The 20,983-nt window shown below is 38.4% G+C and overlaps 2 protein-coding genes across 2 annotated transcripts in view; both read right to left on the bottom strand.

Annotated features, from left to right (window-relative positions):
* Nucleotides 1-292, bottom strand: part of LOC119806744 (transmembrane protease serine 11D-like) — a 76,468-nt gene extending 76,176 nt beyond the window's left edge. The window contains exon 1 of the mRNA XM_042054653.1: nt 215-292. Coding sequence (XP_041910587.1) covers nt 215-292 — 78 coding nt within the window. The remainder of the gene's footprint in view (nt 1-214) is intronic.
* A 6,999-nt stretch (nt 293-7,291) lies between these two features.
* Nucleotides 7,292-20,983, bottom strand: part of Tmprss11a (transmembrane serine protease 11A) — a 53,635-nt gene continuing 39,943 nt past the window's right edge. Inside the window, exons 5-9 of the mRNA XM_042054649.1 lie at nt 19,458-19,615; nt 13,835-14,006; nt 11,605-11,864; nt 9,874-10,016; nt 7,292-7,453 (exon numbers count right to left, since the gene is read on the bottom strand). Of these exons, the coding sequence (XP_041910583.1) occupies nt 7,292-7,453; nt 9,874-10,016; nt 11,605-11,864; nt 13,835-14,006; nt 19,458-19,615 (895 nt within the window). The remainder of the gene's footprint in view (nt 7,454-9,873; nt 10,017-11,604; nt 11,865-13,834; nt 14,007-19,457; nt 19,616-20,983) is intronic.

Below are 20,983 nucleotides of genomic sequence, written 5' to 3'. Positions count from 1 at the left end.
TCCTAAAAAATGATAGGTATTAAAAAATAGACACAATTTAGGTTCATAGCATGATGAAGTAGAAAGCACTGAATACTCGTACGTCTCCATCCTCCAAGAGCCTCCCCCACAAGCATCATCCCAAACAAGTGGTCCACTTGTTTCAGTCTAGGAGCCAACATCAATACACTTCTATCTCTTGGGTTCATTCTCAGTGTGGTTTAAACACACGTACAATCACATATAGCCACTTATTTTTCTGCAGAGTATAGTCAACTTCCCTAAGATTTCCTAGTTCTGTCTCTTCATTCATTTGCCCTCTACCACTAACCTCTTCTAATGCCTTCCTAATTTTCTTCTTCCAGGAGTGATGTAGTTAGACTCCTAAAGTACATAGCTTTCTCATAGGTCCCTCTCATTTAGCAACTCTTCTCTGTTCTCTCAAGTTGATGTCTTGTCTTGGTGTGCCAGTTTATCTTCTTTCTGAAGGATGTCTTGGTTGCTTCTTTGTTTTAAAATTAATAGCTGCTGTTAATGTCTGTGTGAAAATTTTTGTATGAACATAATTTTGGAGTGGTCATGGGAGTTAATACAAATGACAGTGATCTATGAGTCGTGTGTTCAAAACAATTACCAAGCTCTCTAAAACAGCAAAACCATGTTGCATTCTCCTGGTAGCTTTGTAGCTCTCAGGAATTATTTTTGTTTTGTATTTTGTAAGACATCATCTTGCTATGTACACCAGGCTAGTCTTAAACTCACCACTATCTTGCTTTAAATCCCCACCTGCTGGGATTGCATGTGCACACCACCGTATCTGCAGCATTTGAAGAATCTATGGGCTACATGGAGTTAACAAGTTCAGATGCAGGGGTATGCCAAGCTTCGGATAGTCAACTGTGTAGAATACAATGTCTGACAGTCTTGGCCAGTACCGGACACCAGTGGTCTGCTGGATGAGTTCCTTTGAGGTATTAGCAATTATCGATGTGTTTCTCATTACTCATCATCAACATTGATCTTTTCACTCAAAGCTGGTGTTTATGTGCAACTTATTAAGACTCTTACTTCTATCTACAGACCTAAGCATTGCATAGTAGAGACAGAAATCTTAAATATAAAGAATTTCCCAGCTAATATTTGTGTCTACTTAGTATTGTATAGATTGTGGGAAGATATCATTGTCATAATGTCCCTCTACTGCAGAAATGTACCAGACATATTTGAATTTTTTAATGAATAAACCTGAGATAATATCTTTAGTTATTCTAACATTGGCTAGTAGTGCTACTCCATTAAAATCTTCCTGATTTGCCATAACTTTGTCTGAGGACTCAATATCTAATTTCCATACTTTTCTTTAAACATGCTCTCTTTCATATTTTCCTTATTTCTAAGTGTGTTAGAAATTTGTGTATAGAGTTTTTTCCTCATCAGTTAAAATATTCAGATTAAAATTCTCAAAGATGACTTCTAAAATGAGCTTTTCACAAAACTACGTTTCAGGAATCCTAATTTTATGCTTCAAAATACTGATATTTATATACAAATAGTATTTCAATTACTAAATCTCTATGACAACATGCTGAAGATCTGAGAGGAATATTCTGAGCTTCTGTTTACGTTGAGAATGCTAACATTTACTCAGTTTTCCAGTCATTTATTAGGTCATAAATCCCAGGTCATTTCTGTATTTTTGGATTCATATAACATTTAAGATTTCCCCCTGTATTTAATTTGGTGATTTGTCTTATGTGGACTTCCTTGGCTTAGAAAACAATACAGAAATTAGTTTACAGCCTTCATGATTCTCGGAGCCTGAGTTTCAGGCAGCTGTGGGGTCCCACCTATAATCTCAGCATTCAGAAAACAGAGAAAGGAGTTTCCTGCAGGATTTTGACTAGCTGGACTATTCTGTATTGGTGATCTGTGGATTCAGCTCAGATAAAATCTCAATAAATAAGGAAGAGAGTGATCAAGGAAGATTACCTATATCAAGCTCAGGGCTCTATATGCATGTACACACATATAAGTGCTCACACACATGTGAACATGCATAAACATCCTCTTGCTTACCACACTCACATTAAAAGTTGAGCTTACTAATAGGTCTTAATTATTGACATAAATTAAAAGACAGTCTTATATGGATAAGAGTAATTCATAAATAAAAATATCACTATTTTGTGAAATTAGTATCTCCTTGATTCTATGAACTCTAAAAATATTTATATTACATATCAGTCTCAGTTTTATTACCTTGATTGCTATTAGGAAAAGTCAACAATGAAAAGCTTCAGTCGGAGGGTTTCATGTATATTGAAAATGGCCATCTGGAAGTGCCAGAATTATGAGTCATTAAAGATAAAGAGCAAGGACAGATGATATTGATGAATTAAGGGTCGGAAAGTTCTACAGAATGAATATTTGCTTGTTGTAGTAATTTCTTGAACTATGTGTGAATTTAAGATGTGTTCATGTGTGGAGATATGAAGAAAGATTTTGAAATAGAAGACTCGGAAAGTGTGTTGTCATATTGGAGGGAATGTCTGTATTTGTCACTCTTTGCATAGCTTATGAGCAGGAGGTATTGAGAAACATTAAAGAATGCAAAATACGACCATATAGGTTGAGTAATTTAGTAAATAAAATAATGGCAAGTGGGGTTAGGTAACACCAGCGATGGATTTCTTGACTAATTAGACTTTAAAAAAATTGTTTCATTACTAAACATTTATCTAACATATGTATTGATTATCAGTCAATACTGTGTGAGATAAAAAAATGAATAAAGCAGTTGTGAAGCTTTATAGACTGTGAAATACTAAGATTAATACAAATATATAAAAATTACAATGAGGAGTGAAGGATTAGAATTTATTTGAAGGAGGAAAAAAATTGCTAAGAGAGGTTTGTATAGTGAACAAGTTTACCCGGAACAGTAAGAGACCCATTCCTGGAAAAGACAAACTTAATCTTGGTTTTGTACAATAAGGAGAGCAGTCTCATCAGAGAGGATGTTGCTTCACAAAGGAAGCACAGTGCAACAATAGGGGAAGTTGTGTTCATGAAGTGAGAAGAGTCTGTTCAAAGAGGAAGCTGTGCTAATTAAGGGAAGTCACAGAGCACACATAACACAGAGCACAAGCAAAAGAACAGTTCTATTGATTGCCATGGGGCATTGACTTAGTCTGATTTTCAAGCAAAAGAGCTATCAGTGATATTTTGATAGAATATGTGCAAATTATGGAATTATATTATAACTTGGTAACAATTCAGTAAATGAGTGCCATAAGGAGAGAATGAAGGTGAAGAGAACCGCAATGTGATAATAAGAGGACATAAACAATAGCAGTGATTATTCCAGCCATCTTCTGCAGGTCATGGGTTGGCAGAGTATACAGTTAATTTGGTTGTAGATATACTTTATAAAAATAACAAAATTATGCAATGACACTTTGTAGGGGTAAGTATTGTTTCGTGAAACTTCAATCTAAGATATTACCTATGTATTTTATTGTATATGTATGGGATTATGACATGAAAACATACTGTTTCTTACTGTGTATTTTGGCCAAGCTAGAGAAGCTAAGAGAAACCCCACCTTCATGATTGCACACAGTGAGTTCAGAGAATTCTCTGCCTGAAGTATAAGTTGGTGCTGTATGGCACAATATAGTAAAATGTTTTTAATGCTATTTCTATTCTTTGAAAGTTTTGTACATTTCTGTAATACATATTGACCATACTCATCCACCACTTCCTCCTTTTAACCCCATCTATTCCACTCCCTTTCCTACCTCATGTCCTCTGGGGACTGAAAGTAAAGCCTCCCACTTTAGGTGGAGAAAAATTCTCTGAGCTGATGAGCCTGTGTCTGGAATAGCCTCTGGCAAGCATTGTTCATCTATTCTGCTATTTACTAAGTGGGTGGTCTGCTTCATAACTTTATTGTGCTTTTTGAACACTCAATGTCACATCTTTGGGTTTCTCATATTTCCTAAAGTGATCAACTGCCTTCAAAAAGGCAATTCTCCCAGAGCATAATTTGACACATTAGAAGATATTTGATGTAGAAAGTTATTACTGGTTATCAAAATTTGTAGAAGAGGGGTGCTACAGGCACCGAAGAGGGTGAGTCAAACCCTCTGAACTGGTGAGCTTCTCACAGTAAGGAGCTGTTATTCGTCTTTCACATTATGCATCTCGACCCCATTCATTTCCCCATCCCTTTGTATCCCATCTCTGCCCTTGCAACACCCCCTCCAAATAAAGTTTAAAGGAAAAAAATGAAAAGTCAATCTCGTCATGGAAGCTGCAGTGTAACACAGTTAGGTATGTAGTGATGTGTGGTTCTCCTCTGTATGCTGTGAATGTCATTGGTTAATGAAGGAACTGATTTGGGCCTATAGCAGAGCTATAGGGGGACAGAGCCAGGCAGGGAAAACTAAACTGAAGGCTGGGAGAAAGAAGGGCGAAGTTAGAGAGAAGCCATGGAGCCACTGGAGCCAGATAGAACTTTACCTGGTAAGCCACAGCCACATGGTGATACACAGATTATTAGAAATGGGTTAAATTAAAATGTAAGAGCTAGCTAATAAGAAGCTAGAGCTAATGGGCCAAGCAGTGATCTAAATAATATGGTTTCTGTGTGATTAGTTTGGAAATATGTGGCCAGAATGACCAAGCAGCCTTCTCACTACAAATTGGTGCCAACATGGCCAACTAAAATTTACTTAAAAACCTGAGAGAGCTTGAAAAGGAATTCTATCACAAAAATACAGAGTTTAACACAGCTTCTTGCTGTTTGCTGGTGGCATGCCACAGCTTCTTTAAAGGAGGTTTTACTGACTCAGTGGCAACAGAATAAAAGCCAGTGAGGGGCGGGGTCAACTCTGTACAACCCTATCTTCTTGGCCTGGTGTTACCAGGAACCATGAACACCAACACAGACGGTGGCCGTCATTAGGGCTATGAACCCAGACATGGGCCTCAGCAGCAGTTCAGGAAGAGACATCACCATGGTCCTGGGTGTCAATTAATCCACCCTCTTTATCCCACTCTTCGCCACTTTCAACTCTTCAGGTCATGAACCATTCTGTCTCTGCCTCTGTCTCTCTCTGTGTCTCTGTCTCTCTCTCCCCCCTACACCAGACCACACATTTTTTTTTTTGGTTTTTCGAGACGACAGGGTTTCTCTGCAGCTTTAGAGCCTGTCCTGGAGCTAGCTCTTGTAGACCAGGCTGGTCTCGAACTCACAGAGATCCGCCTGCCTCTGCCTCCCGAGTGCTGGGATTAAAGACGTGCGCTACCACCGCCCGGCTTCAGACCACACATTTTAAGACCATAATAGTACCCGTCTGGTTGGTGCTGCAAGACACTGGGCAGGATTGTGTTTTCTCCTTGGAGACCCAGGTAGACCGCCCCAGGCCTGCTTGTGGGTCTCCTTGTCCCGCTTTGACCTGTCATGACACTGGGCACAACCTCCCTTCCTCCTGGGAGCCTTGGTTGGCCCACCTTGGGTCTGTGTGTGGGTCTCCTTTTTCTGCTCAGTCCTTTATTGAGAGTATAATTCTTTTGTTGGATGTTTTTGTTGCTGTTTGAGACAAAGTCTCACATAATGCCAGCTAACTAAGTAGCTAAGAATGATCTTAGATTCCTTATTTTAACGAATGTATCTCTTAACGAGAGTTGAAAGACTCACACTATGGTCTGAACACAGACTCCATAATATTGTTTATAGAATGCTCTAATCACCAACTTTATTAGACTTAAAATGATAAGACAGTATTCTTCCCACACAGCCCCCAATGAAATGCTGCAGCAGACAGTTTAGAACATATCATTTACAACTCCAAGACTTTCTGAATCTTAGCATTAGAAGCAAAATCATATCTTACCACCACAACACAGAAAATTTATGTGGAAATGTGTGTGTGTGTATGTGTGTGTGTGTGTGTGTGTGTGTATGTGTGTGTGAATGAGCAACTTTGAAGTGAGTTCAGATCATTGACAGCAGCTGCCTGAGAGAATTCATTAAAATAATTACAGTAAGTTTCCTAGTTCAAATCAATACCAGTGGAAAATGCCATGGGTGTCCCAATATACTGGATACAGCAGCCACAAAAAATCTTTGTAAGGAAAGGGTACATGTGACTTTGACAGCCAAGGATGCAAATTTCCAATTCTTTATCAAGCTGTTTACATATCTTGGCTTAGAAACACAAACATCTCAAAGTCCAAGAAATATTCCAAGAGAACTTTATCTAATTCTATTATGGGCACTGAAACCTCATTCTCTTGATGCCTGCATGAGGTTTTTTTTTTTTTTTTTTTTTTTGTTCTTTTGTTTGAGAGAGGATATATAAAGTTCCATGATTGAAATAATCAAAGCATGAACCTCAGGATGTACTTGGTGGCAGAAACAAAGGCATCAGAAATTTTCTTTCTGTGAAGAAACAGATTTCTTTTTCTATGTGTTAAACTCTCAATTGTGTTCAGGCATTTGACCTAGGGTAATACTGGACAATATCTCCCCCTGGCGGCCAAAATATGTAAATGCACATTCAAAATGTCAAATTCTTGTACACCTATTCTGGGACAGAATGCTCACAAAGTTAGCATCCCCTCTCAATTTTTCATGACAAAAGTTACATATTGAGTAAAAAATTTCTTTATATAAAACATTAATTGCTATTTCTTCTACATACATCTATGCAGTGGGGATGGTGGTGTGACTATCGTTCACATGGTTGTGTGTGTATCTTAAAATCGTAGAAAAATCAGAAAGGTTTCCCAGCAAAGGTTAGACTACCATTGCTTTAGTTTGCTACCAAACTTTTATGGTTGCATACAATCTTATTTTATAAAATTTCCTTATATGCACTTAGAAGTAGCAAACATATTGTCTGTGATAAAAAGCACATGAAAACAGAGAAGGAAAGTAAAGAGGAGAGAGCGAGCTCTGGAGATATCATGGGAATAGTATGAGCACCTTGAGATTTCTGAGAATTCAGAAAGTTTTTCACTTGAGGAAGCACCCAGGAAAAACACACTCTAAGAGTCTCCTAGGCTATCTTCAAAACTGCACAATACATCTCGTGTACAGTCCAATCTACTTGGTTTAAAGATATAAATATCTTTGCTGCATGATAAAACAACCCATCACTTCACAAATGAATCACATGTGTTTCATATTGCTAGGTCCAGCTACTTAATCTCGCTTCATTGTACCAGTGCCACCAAATGAATGTCTGAATGCTTATATACATATGACCTGCATGCTACTATTTTGTTTAGTGTCTGTAGCCTGTTAGAGACCCGTTTTTGAAGCAATCCAGCGTCGGTAATAAGTCACTTGTGTGTAAACTCCGGGTTTGTTCCTTTGACCACAGTTGTCTCCCCAGCTCACAATTCCAAGGAGATACCAAGTGTCTTTATTGTCTCTTACAACCAATGGTCCCCCAGAGTCACCCTGAAAATAAACAGGGAAAAAACAATTAGCTAAACTATTTATCACTTACAAAAGTTTGATGAATCATTTATTTTATTAGTGTATGTGTAGATCTCATCTAGTCTGTGTCCTAGGGGTAGCATTTTATGGCTTAAACATTTCTTATTGTATTTAACTTCTTATTAAGTACTTTCATTGCTGTTTTTTTCAACTAGATGGCACATATTGCTTTTCTGTCATAGCAGCGCATATTTAACTCTTTATCCTTCACCAGATCTTAATGAGTTCTATTTCTTAACAGTGATGCTTGTCTTGTAAATATTACTTATGAACGAGTCAAATTCTCTAGAAAGGTGTTGCCTGAACCCACCCACTGATTTCTTTTTGTTTTGATTGAAAACAAATTATTTTTTTTGTACAATGAATACATTCTGATCATGGTTTCCCCTTTTTCTTCTCCCCGATCCTCCCCACTTCCTACCCTTCCAACTCTAAGCCTTCTTTCTAGCTTAAGAAAGCACACAGGCAAATAAAACAACAAACGAGAAATGTGTTGGCTGTCTGTTGCTGGGCATGTGGTCAACCCTTAAGTGTGGTTTGTACCTGTAAGGCTTCACTGGAGAAAGCTTATTCTTCCTTTACAAATGCTGTCAAATTTTGGAAATGGCCTTTTCCACCCAGTGTGTTCTACAGTGATTGAAATCACCTAAAGAGAGCTCTCTCTCCCTCAGTGGCTGATGGCGGATAGTAACCCAAATCTATTTTATCAAACGCTTGACTGAGTTACAACCAGAAACAATACTGCAAATGTGCATAAAGTTGTGAAGACTCTTTTTTTTTCTGGGTTTCTCATCAGCAATTCTGATAGTTTTTTATTTGTGCTTGGATATTGCCTACCTAGATGTATGGTGGAGGAATATTCTCATTCTCTCTCCTGTATTCTTGGGCTCTTACATAGCTGCTCTCTCCTGATTTCTCTGTCTTTGTCTCTATCTCTCTCCCCTCCCTCCCTCCTTCTCTCTCTGTCTGTCTGTCTGTCTCTCTGTCTCTGTCTCTCTCTTCCCCTTCATCCTTCTCCCCTTTCCCTTTTCTCTCTCCTCTATCGACATTAGAGAGATTTATTGAATTCTAAATGAATATTTGATGATATAAGGAATCCAGGTTGATGTTGGCCCTTTTGATTCAGCTTTATCAGTTGCTCTGAAACCCTCATCATGTACCCCGGTCACCATCACTTGAACTACTTTCCCAGTGACTTTCTGTGAGTAGGGGTTTTTCTTATATATCTTTGCCTCCCATCCCATTGAGTCCTCTTGCTTGGATCCTTAAATTCTGGCTGCTTCCTTCTACACTCTTGGCAACTTAGATTAGCTGTGCATTAGGCTCTGTTCGGGCCCACCCTGTGTGTTGTAAAACATTGTGCTCTTTTCATCAGCGGCTGTTCGTTCTGTAATTTGTGGGTCTGTGGGCAGGGCATCTAGGCATCCCAAGCCACTAACAGTCTCATCATTTCACTGAGTAGATTCACCTCCTTGAAATTTTCCAGAGTCTGATGTCTAGAAAGTGATTGCATATGGAAAGAAGCACACCCAGACCTTCATCAGAAGATGCACATTCCACGTGGGTTATGGAAGGCTGAAGGAGACCCCATGCAGGATATTGACAGTGTGACCTAATCAAACTTTGCACTGCTAAGTAGACCTCCCACCTGTCATCATGCTTGTGTTTTGCTAGGGGTTGCCAATTATGAATTACAATAGTTGGTAATGAATACGTATACATGTTCAGAGTTTTAACTATTCTCTCTTTTAATTCAGTGATTGTATAGGTGTTACTTATTCTTTTTTTTAACTGGAGATTTTTTTAAATATTTATTTATTTGTGTACAGTATTCCTTCCTACAAGCCAGAAAGGGGCGCCAGGTCTCGCCACCATGTGGTTGCTGGGAATTGAACTCAGGACCTCTGGAAGAGCAGTCAGCGCTCTTAACCACTGAGCCATCTCTCCAGCCCAGGTGTTACTTATTCTTTAGTTCCCTTTGGAGCATCATCTATCTCTCTGATGCTTGTCCCAAAAATGTTTTCCTGAAGGGAAATCTGTTTCTATCCATTATATTGTTAGAGCCTCACAGTTCACTGTACACGGTTGTTGCCCTTTAATACATACATGAGCCTGTTGTGCACAAAGACATTTTTAACCTCGTATCCTGTGAGTTTCTGGTTATTAAGACATTTGAATTTTGTGTTTGATAGCATCGATGAAATCTTTTACTTGTTTCAGGTGGTTTAATAATAAAACACTTAACGTACTTATATACTATGGCAGTTACACATTTGGAGATGTCAGAATGTCTGTGCTGGGCTAGCATAAAGAACATGAAGATATTTTCTGGACTGGGTGAAAAGCTTAGTGACCTTGGTGATTTTCTCTCCCCAACCTACCCTGCAGGCATCATAAATTCCTTCCAAATATCCCGCACAGAACATCCCACGCTTGATTTCATTGCCATACACCTGCTGTTGCTTGCACACGTCGTTGCTTATGATCTGCACTCTGGCTTCTCGGAGCTCATTTTGAGATTCCCCTTAAGAAGAAAAACAAAGCAGTCTCAGAATTTTCCATAGGTATTCTTAGATGGAATGAAGTGAGCGGGTTCTTCTCCAATCTTCTTCACCCTAAGGTTGTTTATGCAGACTGCGGTTAGGATGAACTGTCCTAGAGAAAAAAAATCTAGCTAAAAGCCTTTAACCCCCGTATTTGAAAGGCAGAGGTAGATGTGTCTCTGCAAGTCTGAGATGAGTTTGGTCTACATAGACAGTTCAAGGACAGACAGTGCTATACAGTGAGACCCTGTCTCAAAACAAAAGCAAAACATAAAACTGGTTCATTTAATGATGGTTGTTGTAGTACCAGTTTTAATAAATACTTCTCTAAGCAGGATGACCATTTGGTTTCCTTTCTAGAAAATCCTTGAATTTTTACTTCCAAAATAATATATTTATTTTTTATTAATTTTGATTTTGATTTTATGTATATAGAAGTTTTGCATTCATACATGTTTGTGCCCAACATCCATTCAGTGTCTATGGAGTTCAGAAGAATTGGATCCCCTGGAACTGGAATTATATATGATTGAACCATCATGTGGGTGCTAGGAACCGAACCTGGGTCCTTTGGAAGAGCTGTCAGTGCTGTTAACTTCTTGAGTCCTCAAAACCAGTCTTTATTGTAAAAGAATATATCCTAATTTTTTAAAAATGAACTTTATGTTTATGGATTTCAGATTGTTCCCACAAATGTTATATGCTTGTTTGTCATTCTTTCTTGGTATGACAAACATGGTATTGTTTCTTGGCTTGATAAAACACTGCTTACATTATATGTTTATCCAGTCTTATGCATTTGCAAAGAGCTTTCATGAATATAATTGCATTACATCACAATGTAATGGTTTATAAATAAATTTGTCTTGAATACATTTAGGCATCCAAATCCTAAGCAGGCAGAAGCAGAGGAAAACTAGGAATATCACAAACATTCTGGAACTGTTTTTCTCACTCAGTGAATAATAGGAAATCACAGCACTCTGGTTGGTAGAACTGTCCAGCATAGCCCCCAGGATTCTTGTGTTTTTCTCTTTCCCTACACATGGGTTGGACTCTTTGAGTGCAATGGGAATCGTTTTCGTGATTAGTTTTAAGTTACATGGAAAAGTTCTGGGAAATTTTTCATAAAAAACAATATCTTTAATCAGATTGACTTTGGCATAATCAAAAAGGGAGACTATTCAAGGCCTGGCCAAATCAGATAAGGTTTAGAATTTCCTCATGGTTGGATCGCGTATAGACTACTTTTGCCACTGGGTGGCGCTAGAGTCCCAGTGAACTAGGGAAAAGCAAGACTCAGGTGCAATTTAGAGGTCTAAGGTGTAGCAATACCATCTAAAGTTTGCGTTCTACCTGTATCTAAGCAAGATTCCTCACGCAGGACTCTTGAATTCCAAGGACCAAATTTGCTTTGCTTCTATTTTGTGTTGTGTTTTTGGCACTTTGTAAAATGAGATCTCAAACTAACCAAAGACAAACTCTGGGGAAAGGGCTGGCCACTTAATACAGGCGATGAAATTACTCTGCTAAGGACCGAGACATTGCTCTGTGTTCAGAGGTACCTACCAGTGTAGTAGAGTGCTCCAAATCCTGTGATGTAGACAGTTGAATTTGGCGGGAATGACGCAGAAGGTTCCGGCAAACAAATTCGACGTACTTCATCTGAAAAGGTGACTCTCGGAGAAAACTGCACAAGAGCAATGTCATGGTCTCTTGCTGGGGGGCGGTACCTCTCATGCATAATAATTCTTCGGACGTCTCTTTTCATTAAGGGAGGGTTTATTGTTGTTCCAAAACTGAGAGTCCATTGGCGTGGGTTTGAATTGCTGGAAAAGATTAGCAGCATACATGAGCCGCACAGAATTCATTAACTATGTCGTTTAGATTAGTCAACCGCATGCAGCTAGGTTACCTCAGGGAAAAAATACGGCTCTCAATAACACTTGTTTGCAATTACAGTCTCATTTCATTTAAATGTCTGTTGCCCGTGATCTAAGTATAAAATACATATAAATAGCATATCAGAAATGAATTTCATATTGAATTATTGAGTTTTAGAAGTGTTCCCTTAACAAATCCTTATATTTAATCATGCATATGCCTAATATTATTGAGATGCTAGGAATAAAGAAGTGAACAAGACAGAAACACTCGGTTCCCATGAGTGTTATGCTTGAAGAAAGGAGAATATAAAATAAATGGAAATGTTGATAAATAATACAAATTCTAAAGATGATTAATAAAATAAAACAGAATAATGTATAAGGCACAAGTGGTGTGCAGCTTTGGAAGGCTCTTTTTTATTATTGTTGTTTTAGTACAATATCTTTACACTGGTGAAGGGAGAGTTGTCAGCTATGAGACAGTCAGGAAAACAAGTTTCCAGGTAAGCATCTGAGGGCATTGGGCCACGTGAGATTCAGTTTTAGACACCAGAGGAAGAATGGCGGAAGATGATGCTGGAGAGGGATGTGGGTACCAGAGGGTCTTACAGGAGAGAGAAAATGTTTATGCTTTATTTGAGGGATACTGGAATTCTTTTGAAGTTTTAAAGCTGGGGCTTATGTAGTCTCTTTTACATATGCATTTCTTTTGATTCTAGAACATCCCTATCTTTTGTGTTATGAAGCCTTGTGTTAACTCAATATCAGATTGTCCTTTTGAGAAGTGCTATACTCACCTCTCCGTGAAGGGCTCCTCATCAGGGCTGATATGGAGACAGGGTTGTAAGAATTACATAAAGAAGTCTTAAATACCTAATCACGTGCCTGTAGCCCCACAGAGCCTAACAATTGTGTTAATTGTTGATACAAAACCGCTGTCAACTCTTCCTTGCCTCTGCTTGATCGTGCCTGCAGATGGAGGCGTGCTCCACTTTAGAATCCCTTTGTTCAATCTGGCGTCCCTTTCATCTCTGAGCAGCTTTGCCTGCTGACAAGTTCTCTCTTGACTCCCTAAGTCTTCTCCAAAAACATGACAGTACTTTCAGATCAGTTAATATGACTATTATCTGTATTAGAGATTTCTCGGAATAAGATTTCATCAGTGTATCTAAAATATTAATGTGCACACATATGATTAGGGGCTTTTATTAAAACCCAGCTCCTGAGTCTGTAGCTCTGGGATAGGGTTCAACCATTTTTATTCCTGAGGACTTCCCTAACCACGTGGGTGCTGCGACTCCAGGAACTGCTCTTTGAACGGAAAGGCAAGCAAGTTTTCTTCAGTTAAAACTCTGAAGACTTAATTAATGGGTATTTGTTGGGAGCTGTGAACCCCCCCCCCCCCCCAAGCCTGAATTTCTGGTAAACAACTTGTTTTCCTCTGTTCTGAGACAGCCTGCAGCTGCTCTGAGCAGGAGACCCTCAGGAATTCCTGATGGCAGGGGAGTGGTTTCTGGTGGGTTTGGCTGGAACCTGGCTATCAGTTAAGGATCTCTATAAAAGTGGCTCTGGTACACAATAAAGGAGGCTTTCCTGTTTCAAGGATGATGTGTGTCTCTGTCTGTGTGTCTTTGTGTGTTTCCATCTCCAGCCCCTTGCCTGGTTCACAAACTGTATGGTAACGCATAGAGCGCAGACAGGCATGGTGCGCTACAGGTATTGGTACAAAGTTCAATACTGCTCTGTCCCCACCAAACTTTCCGAATAAGTATGCAGGGAGAGCGTTACTTTAGAAAAGGATCAGAGAGGTTTACTTATTATACTTCAGTCATATTTGGGACTTTGATTGGCACTCAGAATATGGAAATGCTTCTGGTTTTTAGCAACATGGGGACTGAAGTTCAATAACTCACGTTCTAAAGCAGTGTGCTGCCGTGACGACCCACATGTTACCAATCAAGGTGCCCCCACACTGATGGATGTTGCTGCGCTGAAGAGAAACTTGCCAAGGCCAGGCACCTTTAGCTGCAGGGTTTCCAGACACTATTCTGTTGGCAATTAACGGGATAGCTCGTTTGCCACAATCTGAAAAAGATGAAAACGTTTATAAGCAATGTCTGTCTAGTTTTTGATGCCACAGAATACTGCAAGGCAGACGTCGCATTGGTCATTTTTTAAACATGACCACTATATAATTTTTGTTTTTCCTTTCGCACTGACACATTCATTGCTTAGTCCAACCACTGTATATGTGAATATATGTTGTTCACTAAGTTATAAATGATTGACAGCATCATCCCCATGAACTTTCAATTGCCAGTTATCCAGTTGTTCTGGGAGCCCTCACGAAGGTTATTGTTTTGCAGTTGTAGGTAACCCAACAGTGTTGTTACCAAGGAGTCCTCTTCAGAAGGACAACTCTGTTAAGCCAGATAAGCAGTGGCCTGTTTGGTGGAAGCACCTTTGATGTCTACTAGAGTGACTACATTCTAAGGTGTGCAAGAATTAGTGCATCACAACTAGTCATTCATTCTTCAGGATGGAGGTTTCCATGTTTCCATATAAACATGACATCCACCATTGACAAGAATGAACATGCACTTCATTGCATCAGAGGCCGCTTTGGTGCTTGGGTTTCTGTGAAGACAAAAACTTATATAAGATCCTATTGTTAAAAAAATATAGTGGGCTGGGTCTTGTTCCAACAAATAATTATGAGAAAAGAAAAATCATTCTACTTGTGTTGATTATCCTCCAAACATGGCTATTTCGGAAATCTCCAGCACACTACCATGGCTCTCACCGGACCAACCACTATCCTCATCTGAACATCTAGAAAAGCTCCCGCACCATTTCCTTGGGCCTGTCTTTTACATTCTGTTTCAGCACTGGACATTGAATGGACTTTCTGAAATGTGCAAAATTTTGTTGCCTTCCAAATGAGGTAGACATCTTTTCAGGTGATTCTAGCCACTGATGACTATGAATCACATCTCTTTTCCACACACTCAGGTCTCAAGCCTATGGCACAGCCAAGAAGACTCTTTCCATTTGTAGGAAATGATGACGCCTTCACGTTCCTGGTCTTCACGTCCAGAATACTTACTACCAGTCTCTTGATTCACGGCCTCTCTTCTCTGCCATTTCAGAGATTATTTTCTGATTCAACAAGACCAGATGAGCTAACTCTGATAGACTTTTAAAGCCCTGCATATTTTCTTAAATCATTTGTCCCATTATATTTATAATTTCCAATTAATTTCTGTCCTCTTTTACTTTGGAATTACGTTTTGAAGAAGATCATGTCTTAGTCACAGTAATATGACCAACTCCTGGCACACTTTTTGACACTATATTAAAAGATGTTAAAAGGTAGATGAATAATGATAAGTAATGAAGTTCTAAAATAATGAAAATAAATGAATAAATAAGCAAAAAATAGTACAGGTGTTTGCAACACAAAGAATCAAAAGCATGGATTATTGATAAAATCCTTTACCACATATGTAAAATTTTTCAAAATTCATGCCACATTAAGTTCAAATTGATGTCACTGCCAGGTATGAAAATAAAGCTATATTTTCAGTAGTCAGTCTAGAAAATGGGTTAATTTCTTCCCTTCAGATCTCCTTATATCATTTTAATTTCAGTAGAAATCAAGTCTCAATTTTTTAAAAAAAGTAGGCCCACTTATTAAAAATAAGAAATGTCTTTTTAAACTTTCTTAGTCTTAAAATTAGAAAAACACATATCTATCTTTTGCCCAATTATTATTCTTACAGATGAAAATGTGAATGTAGATGAGAAGTTATGGGCTAATATTTAAAGATACAATTGCATATGTGGAATTTGAGACTGTTTTTATAAGCTAATTAGACTTACATGCTTGGACAGTTAGCTCCCCTGATGATAAGATACATCATTTAAAGTCAAACAGAAGAAGAGTGAAGACTTTATGTTCTCCAGGTTCACAGCAATAGCCAAGAATCACCAGAGGTCACCGACCATAGATTCTAGCCAGCTGAGTGCACAGACCAGTAAGGACACTGGCTCTCTCGTATGCATTTGATGTAAAAGACAAATCTAATTAGTTGGGCAATTTCTTACTCATTGTGTCAGATAAAAAAAAGTGGATGAATAAATTCCGCAAATGATTTACATGAATGCAGCTCTGTCATTTTCCAAGAGTGCCAGGTAAACGCTCTTGGATTCCACTTTAGGACGAGGAGAGGGAGGAAATAGATAGGCCCCTAGGCATCACACATTTCCTCAACCAAAACATGTCTGCTTTTGTCTCTCTTGTTTATTTAAGATTTCATATAATCCTGTTCTTCTTGGAGAGTTTAGGATGAAAAGACTTTGAAAAACTCCAACATAAATTGCATTTAAAGTACTTCTTAGACATGTTCCTAGCTAATTAAATGCTGTGGCTTTTAAAAAAATTATAAGGACACAACAGTGTATGCCTTTAATCCAAACATTGAGGAGGCTAAGGTAGGAAAAGCACCAGATGGACTCTTTTTCAAACTAAAAGCAAAAATGAAAAATAAAACTCTGGTGTATTATTATATAATATAAGCTGAATATTGGGAAAGGTCAACTTTAAGGTTAAATTTTGCCAATCTCCAACAGTTTTAAATTTGACAAAGGAAGCAAACTCTTACACACATATAAAAAAGAGCATGCTACTAATAGTAAATATGTAAAATTTTCACTTACACACTATAGTTCAGTAAGCGGGAATATGGTGTGCAAAGTTGCCTTACAGTTGTGCTGGAGTTTTAGTTAGAGAGGCTCGCTCAACAAGATAGTGACAAACTAGAGGGCCATGTTTCTCTGAATTAGCCTCTGTGTCCTATTTCCGTTTGAGGAAAATAAGAAGGTGCCAACTCATTATAAGTCCTTTGTGAGTAGCTGGTGATAATGACCTCTATGAAGCAGGAGCATAAGGAAGAATGAGTTCAGAATCACCCTCGAAGGTACTGGCCAGATACAATGAAGATGCGATTGCTTAAGTGCTTAGCCTATGGAAGCAGCTCAGTTTCTAGCTCATGTAGTTTGTAAGGTTCCTGTTCAACTAAAGCCAAAACAAAACACAAAAAGAAGGAATTTAATTTGTCTGTAGTGACGCATTGAAATGGTGTCACAGATGGAAGGCCTAAGTGAACCTTCATGCTCCTTTTCCTTTCAGCTGCTCCTCACCAGCTCTGCGACCATACAAGACTCATCTGGCTGATGACCCTGAAGGTTTAAAGACTTCACCTGCCAAATGCTTCCTCCCCTGTCCTCTGGAAGAAAGTTGCTTATCTTTATGTCCCTTGGAATTCAAGGAAAAGGTGGCCATTTGCTATCTACCCTTTTCTCTCTTGAAAACATGCTCTCGGTGTACTGATGATAACTGGGGAACCAGTCACTCTCTGGAAAAGGCACAAAAAGGACAGTAATTCCAAAAATTTCTCTTCAGTAATTCTTTACATTTACAGAACACAGACTATCGAGTCATGGCATTGTATTGGTAGTCTGTGAATCAGAAGATAAGCATTAAAGTAGTTGTAAATCGTAATTTTTTCTTCTGGATTTCTTTTTCTTTTTCTTTTTGAGAGAATATTGCCCCATGACCCTGACTTCTTCCTATTCCTAAGGCAAACACTGTGGAATAGGAAGAAGTTGATTTGGGTTTTGATTTCACAGCATTGTATCTAGTAAAGGACCCAAAACGCATAGTTCTTTATCAAAATAAAACACAGATTCTTGATAAAATAGATAATTGATAAAATAGATGATAGATAATAGATAAAATTGATAGAAGAACCCTGAACTAAAAGCTTATTTCTAGCTGCTCATAAACACTGTGCATTTGGAAATTAGGAAACCTTAACAGTTCTAGCTCTTTCTCCCACCAGTGAATTTCCAAATGGCATGCAGTCCAACAGCTTCTGAAACAATAGTTTCCAGGTGCTGTATTATGTTCTTTGTTTTCCTATGTTTTCTCATACTTTTTTGTTGTCAACAAGAACAAGCATTATTTCACTTTTACAGGTTAAAAAATGCACACACAGGTACAGGTGATTGCTTGTATACTACAATAACAAAGAGACTTTACAACTAGGTAACTCAAATATTTTTCTCCACAAGAAGATCCCCTCCTTAAATATAGTATGATCATTAAAGTACATAAAACACAAGCTGAGTCCACATGAAACAGAAAGGCCTGGTGGCCAGGGGCCATTCCATGTTCCATATCTTGTTTCCAATACTGCAGGCAAACTTTTGAGTTCCTGAAAAACTAACTCACTATTGGAATTATATATACCTTGTCATGTACCTTCTCCGAATTGCCATTATTTCACAACGAAGGAAAATGGATCATACATTTGACAGGTTCTTTGCTCCCAGCTGGGAGGGGTCCATAGCTTTATTGTCTTTATTGTCTTCATGTCCTATGAGCAAGCGTCTATTGATCCATTACCTTGGGTTCTCATTTCCTAATGAGGTTGCCTCTTAAAGAGTCAGCTTGACCCTCAAAAGGGCAGGGCACCCTGCTTTATTTCTGATACAAATCTTTTGTTCTTACTTAAATCTGGTTCTGGTGGAGTTTGTGGGATAACTCTGTACCTGTATACTGGAAGCAGATATTGTGTTAGCACGTTGTGTGCAGGATAAGCAGATTCCTGGCTTCCTACACTCCTCAAAGCCTCAAATATGCTACTACAAGGATGAATTTCAAGGAGACAATGATCATAGAGTTTTAACTTTTGTTTAAGCATAGAACTTCTTTTTTGTATCGCCCATCAACAAATTAGACATCTGGATTTGAATACTTGCTCCTCTAAATTATTATATTCCTTAATATTTTTATAACCATCTAATAGAGTTTCCCTATTTTATTAGTGCATAAAAATTAAAGTAGATATTGTATATAAGGTATAGAGATGGACTTTGACAAAGATAGACTCTCATCAATTCACAGAGTTGATGGTGTAATGAGTTAAAGGTGAACAGAAAAGAGAAAAATAGAGTAATATATAAATGGTTACAGTGACTTCTAATTCCCACTAAATTTTAAGGTATTATTCTTTATACGATGGTTTCAGTGGCTCTAAAGGCAGTTTTTCTTTCTTCTAAATACTTATAGGAATAAAAATAATAAAAACATCATAACATCATCAAATACTGAAACTAACTATACTTTTAAAGGATACAGATGAATCTGTATTTGCATAAGGTCCTAAAGAGAAATCACTTATTGCTTAACCTTTTCACTTGCTTAATCATGGGGGCAGTGACTGACTTGGATTAACCCTGCTTGTGGTAAGATGTCTTTATTGAGAGAGGAGTCCCAATCAATTACTTTCAGGAAAACTACTTGATGACTAATGCCAGACTTTCTTTCATCAGAGAATAATAAAAACTTGAAATGTCTCATCTTTAGGTTGAATGTTTTCCCGTATGATGTCTTAGTGTTTGCAGTGGGAATGACGTGTGAGTTTCTGGCTGTACAGAGCATTTATGTCACGTGGCAGTCAACCTACTTACCATTTACTTGAACTACTGACACGTCAGCACGCAAGGCTCTTGTGTTCCTCTTCTTCTGAGTTAAGATGCTGTGGTTCTTTTCTCCCACAGTTCTTTGCCCAGTAGAGGGGGACTGGAGTGCCATAATAATGTCTGCTTCTGCAGCATCTTCTTCCGGACTAGGGAACACAAGAACAAGATTCACATTCAAAGGGCACACCTGGTACTGTCTCACTGTCTTTTCTTTCTAGTCCTGATCGATGCTTCAGTTGCTGAGATGTCAAGGGCCAGGTAATCCACTCACAAACACACACTTCTACATGCTACTTTCTGACTTAAATGAATTTCTCATTTTCCCTCTTGTAGCTTTTTTTTAAAAAATTGTTTTGATTGCACCCCCCCCCCCCATTAACTTGAAAACACGCTAATATATTGGGAATAAGACTCAGACACCAAAGTCAAAAGTTCATCAGAAAAATTAAAAAAAAAAGGTTTTAGTATTCTCAGGCTTTTAGGATCAGCCTAGTTCTCATCCTTCAGAACTACAGTTGGTCACAGGGCAGAGAATAAGTGGTCGACTGTGAGGTACCTGTTCCTAAATGGGAAACAACCCTTATCCCCAAAGTTCAGGAAACATCATGGAAGGGGGAATGAAAGATTGTAAGTGGCAGGGAACCAGTGAGCCAGTTACAAAGCTGTCTTCTGGCTATGGCAGATGTATGCTCAGAACTCTCATCAAGAATGGCTAACTACCTAGTCCTGTACAAAACTGTACCAGGCAAAACTTCAGTATTGGTTGGGGAAGGGCTCATAAGACCCAGGTTATAGTTGAGGAGCTACAGGCAACCAACAGCTGCCGAGGGAGGGAGAGTCATATTTCTTCAGGGATGAGTTTTTTGTAGGTTGCCTATGTGCCAGAGGTCATCTCCTATGTGCATGTGGGCAATGGTGATTGAACTCAATAGGATGCACACACACTCTTGTGTGTGTGTATTATATCCATACTCGTGTGTGTGTGTATTATACCTGTAAACAAACAGATAACGACAAGAGAAAAAAGAAGACTGGAACTTGGAAGGGAAGTGTTGGGGACACACAAGAGGAATTGTAGGATGGGGAGGATAAAAATGATGTGATAAAAATGCACCGTACTCATAATAGCTTCTTAAAAATGAAATTAAAACATAAAAACCTACTCGAATCTTTGGCTAAAAAATAAAATAAGAAAATTGCATAAATTCTGAGACACAATGGGTGTCACATTCTACTATTGCTCTAGTTTAGAGAAGTGTAAGCAATTATAATTTTATGCTCAATTGGCAGAGGGGACCTGAATATTTTTCCATTTTAAATAAAAGGAAATAAAACAGTTTACTGAACACATTTCCACAAGAGTATCACAATCAGCACTAGCTACTCATCCTGAGAAGCTTCTCAGATTATGGAGATGCTACTAAATATTATAAAAATTAGAATGTGAAGACAGAGGGTATAAAATGTAGAAAGTTCCAGCATTTATATGCCTTTTGTCTCCTAAATTATCCAAC

The sequence above is a fragment of the Arvicola amphibius genome, chromosome 1, assembly GCF_903992535.2.
Source record: "Arvicola amphibius chromosome 1, mArvAmp1.2, whole genome shotgun sequence".
In the NCBI taxonomy this organism is placed as follows: Eukaryota; Metazoa; Chordata; class Mammalia; order Rodentia; family Cricetidae; genus Arvicola; species Arvicola amphibius.
This window is presented reverse-complemented; position numbering and strand designations above follow the sequence as displayed.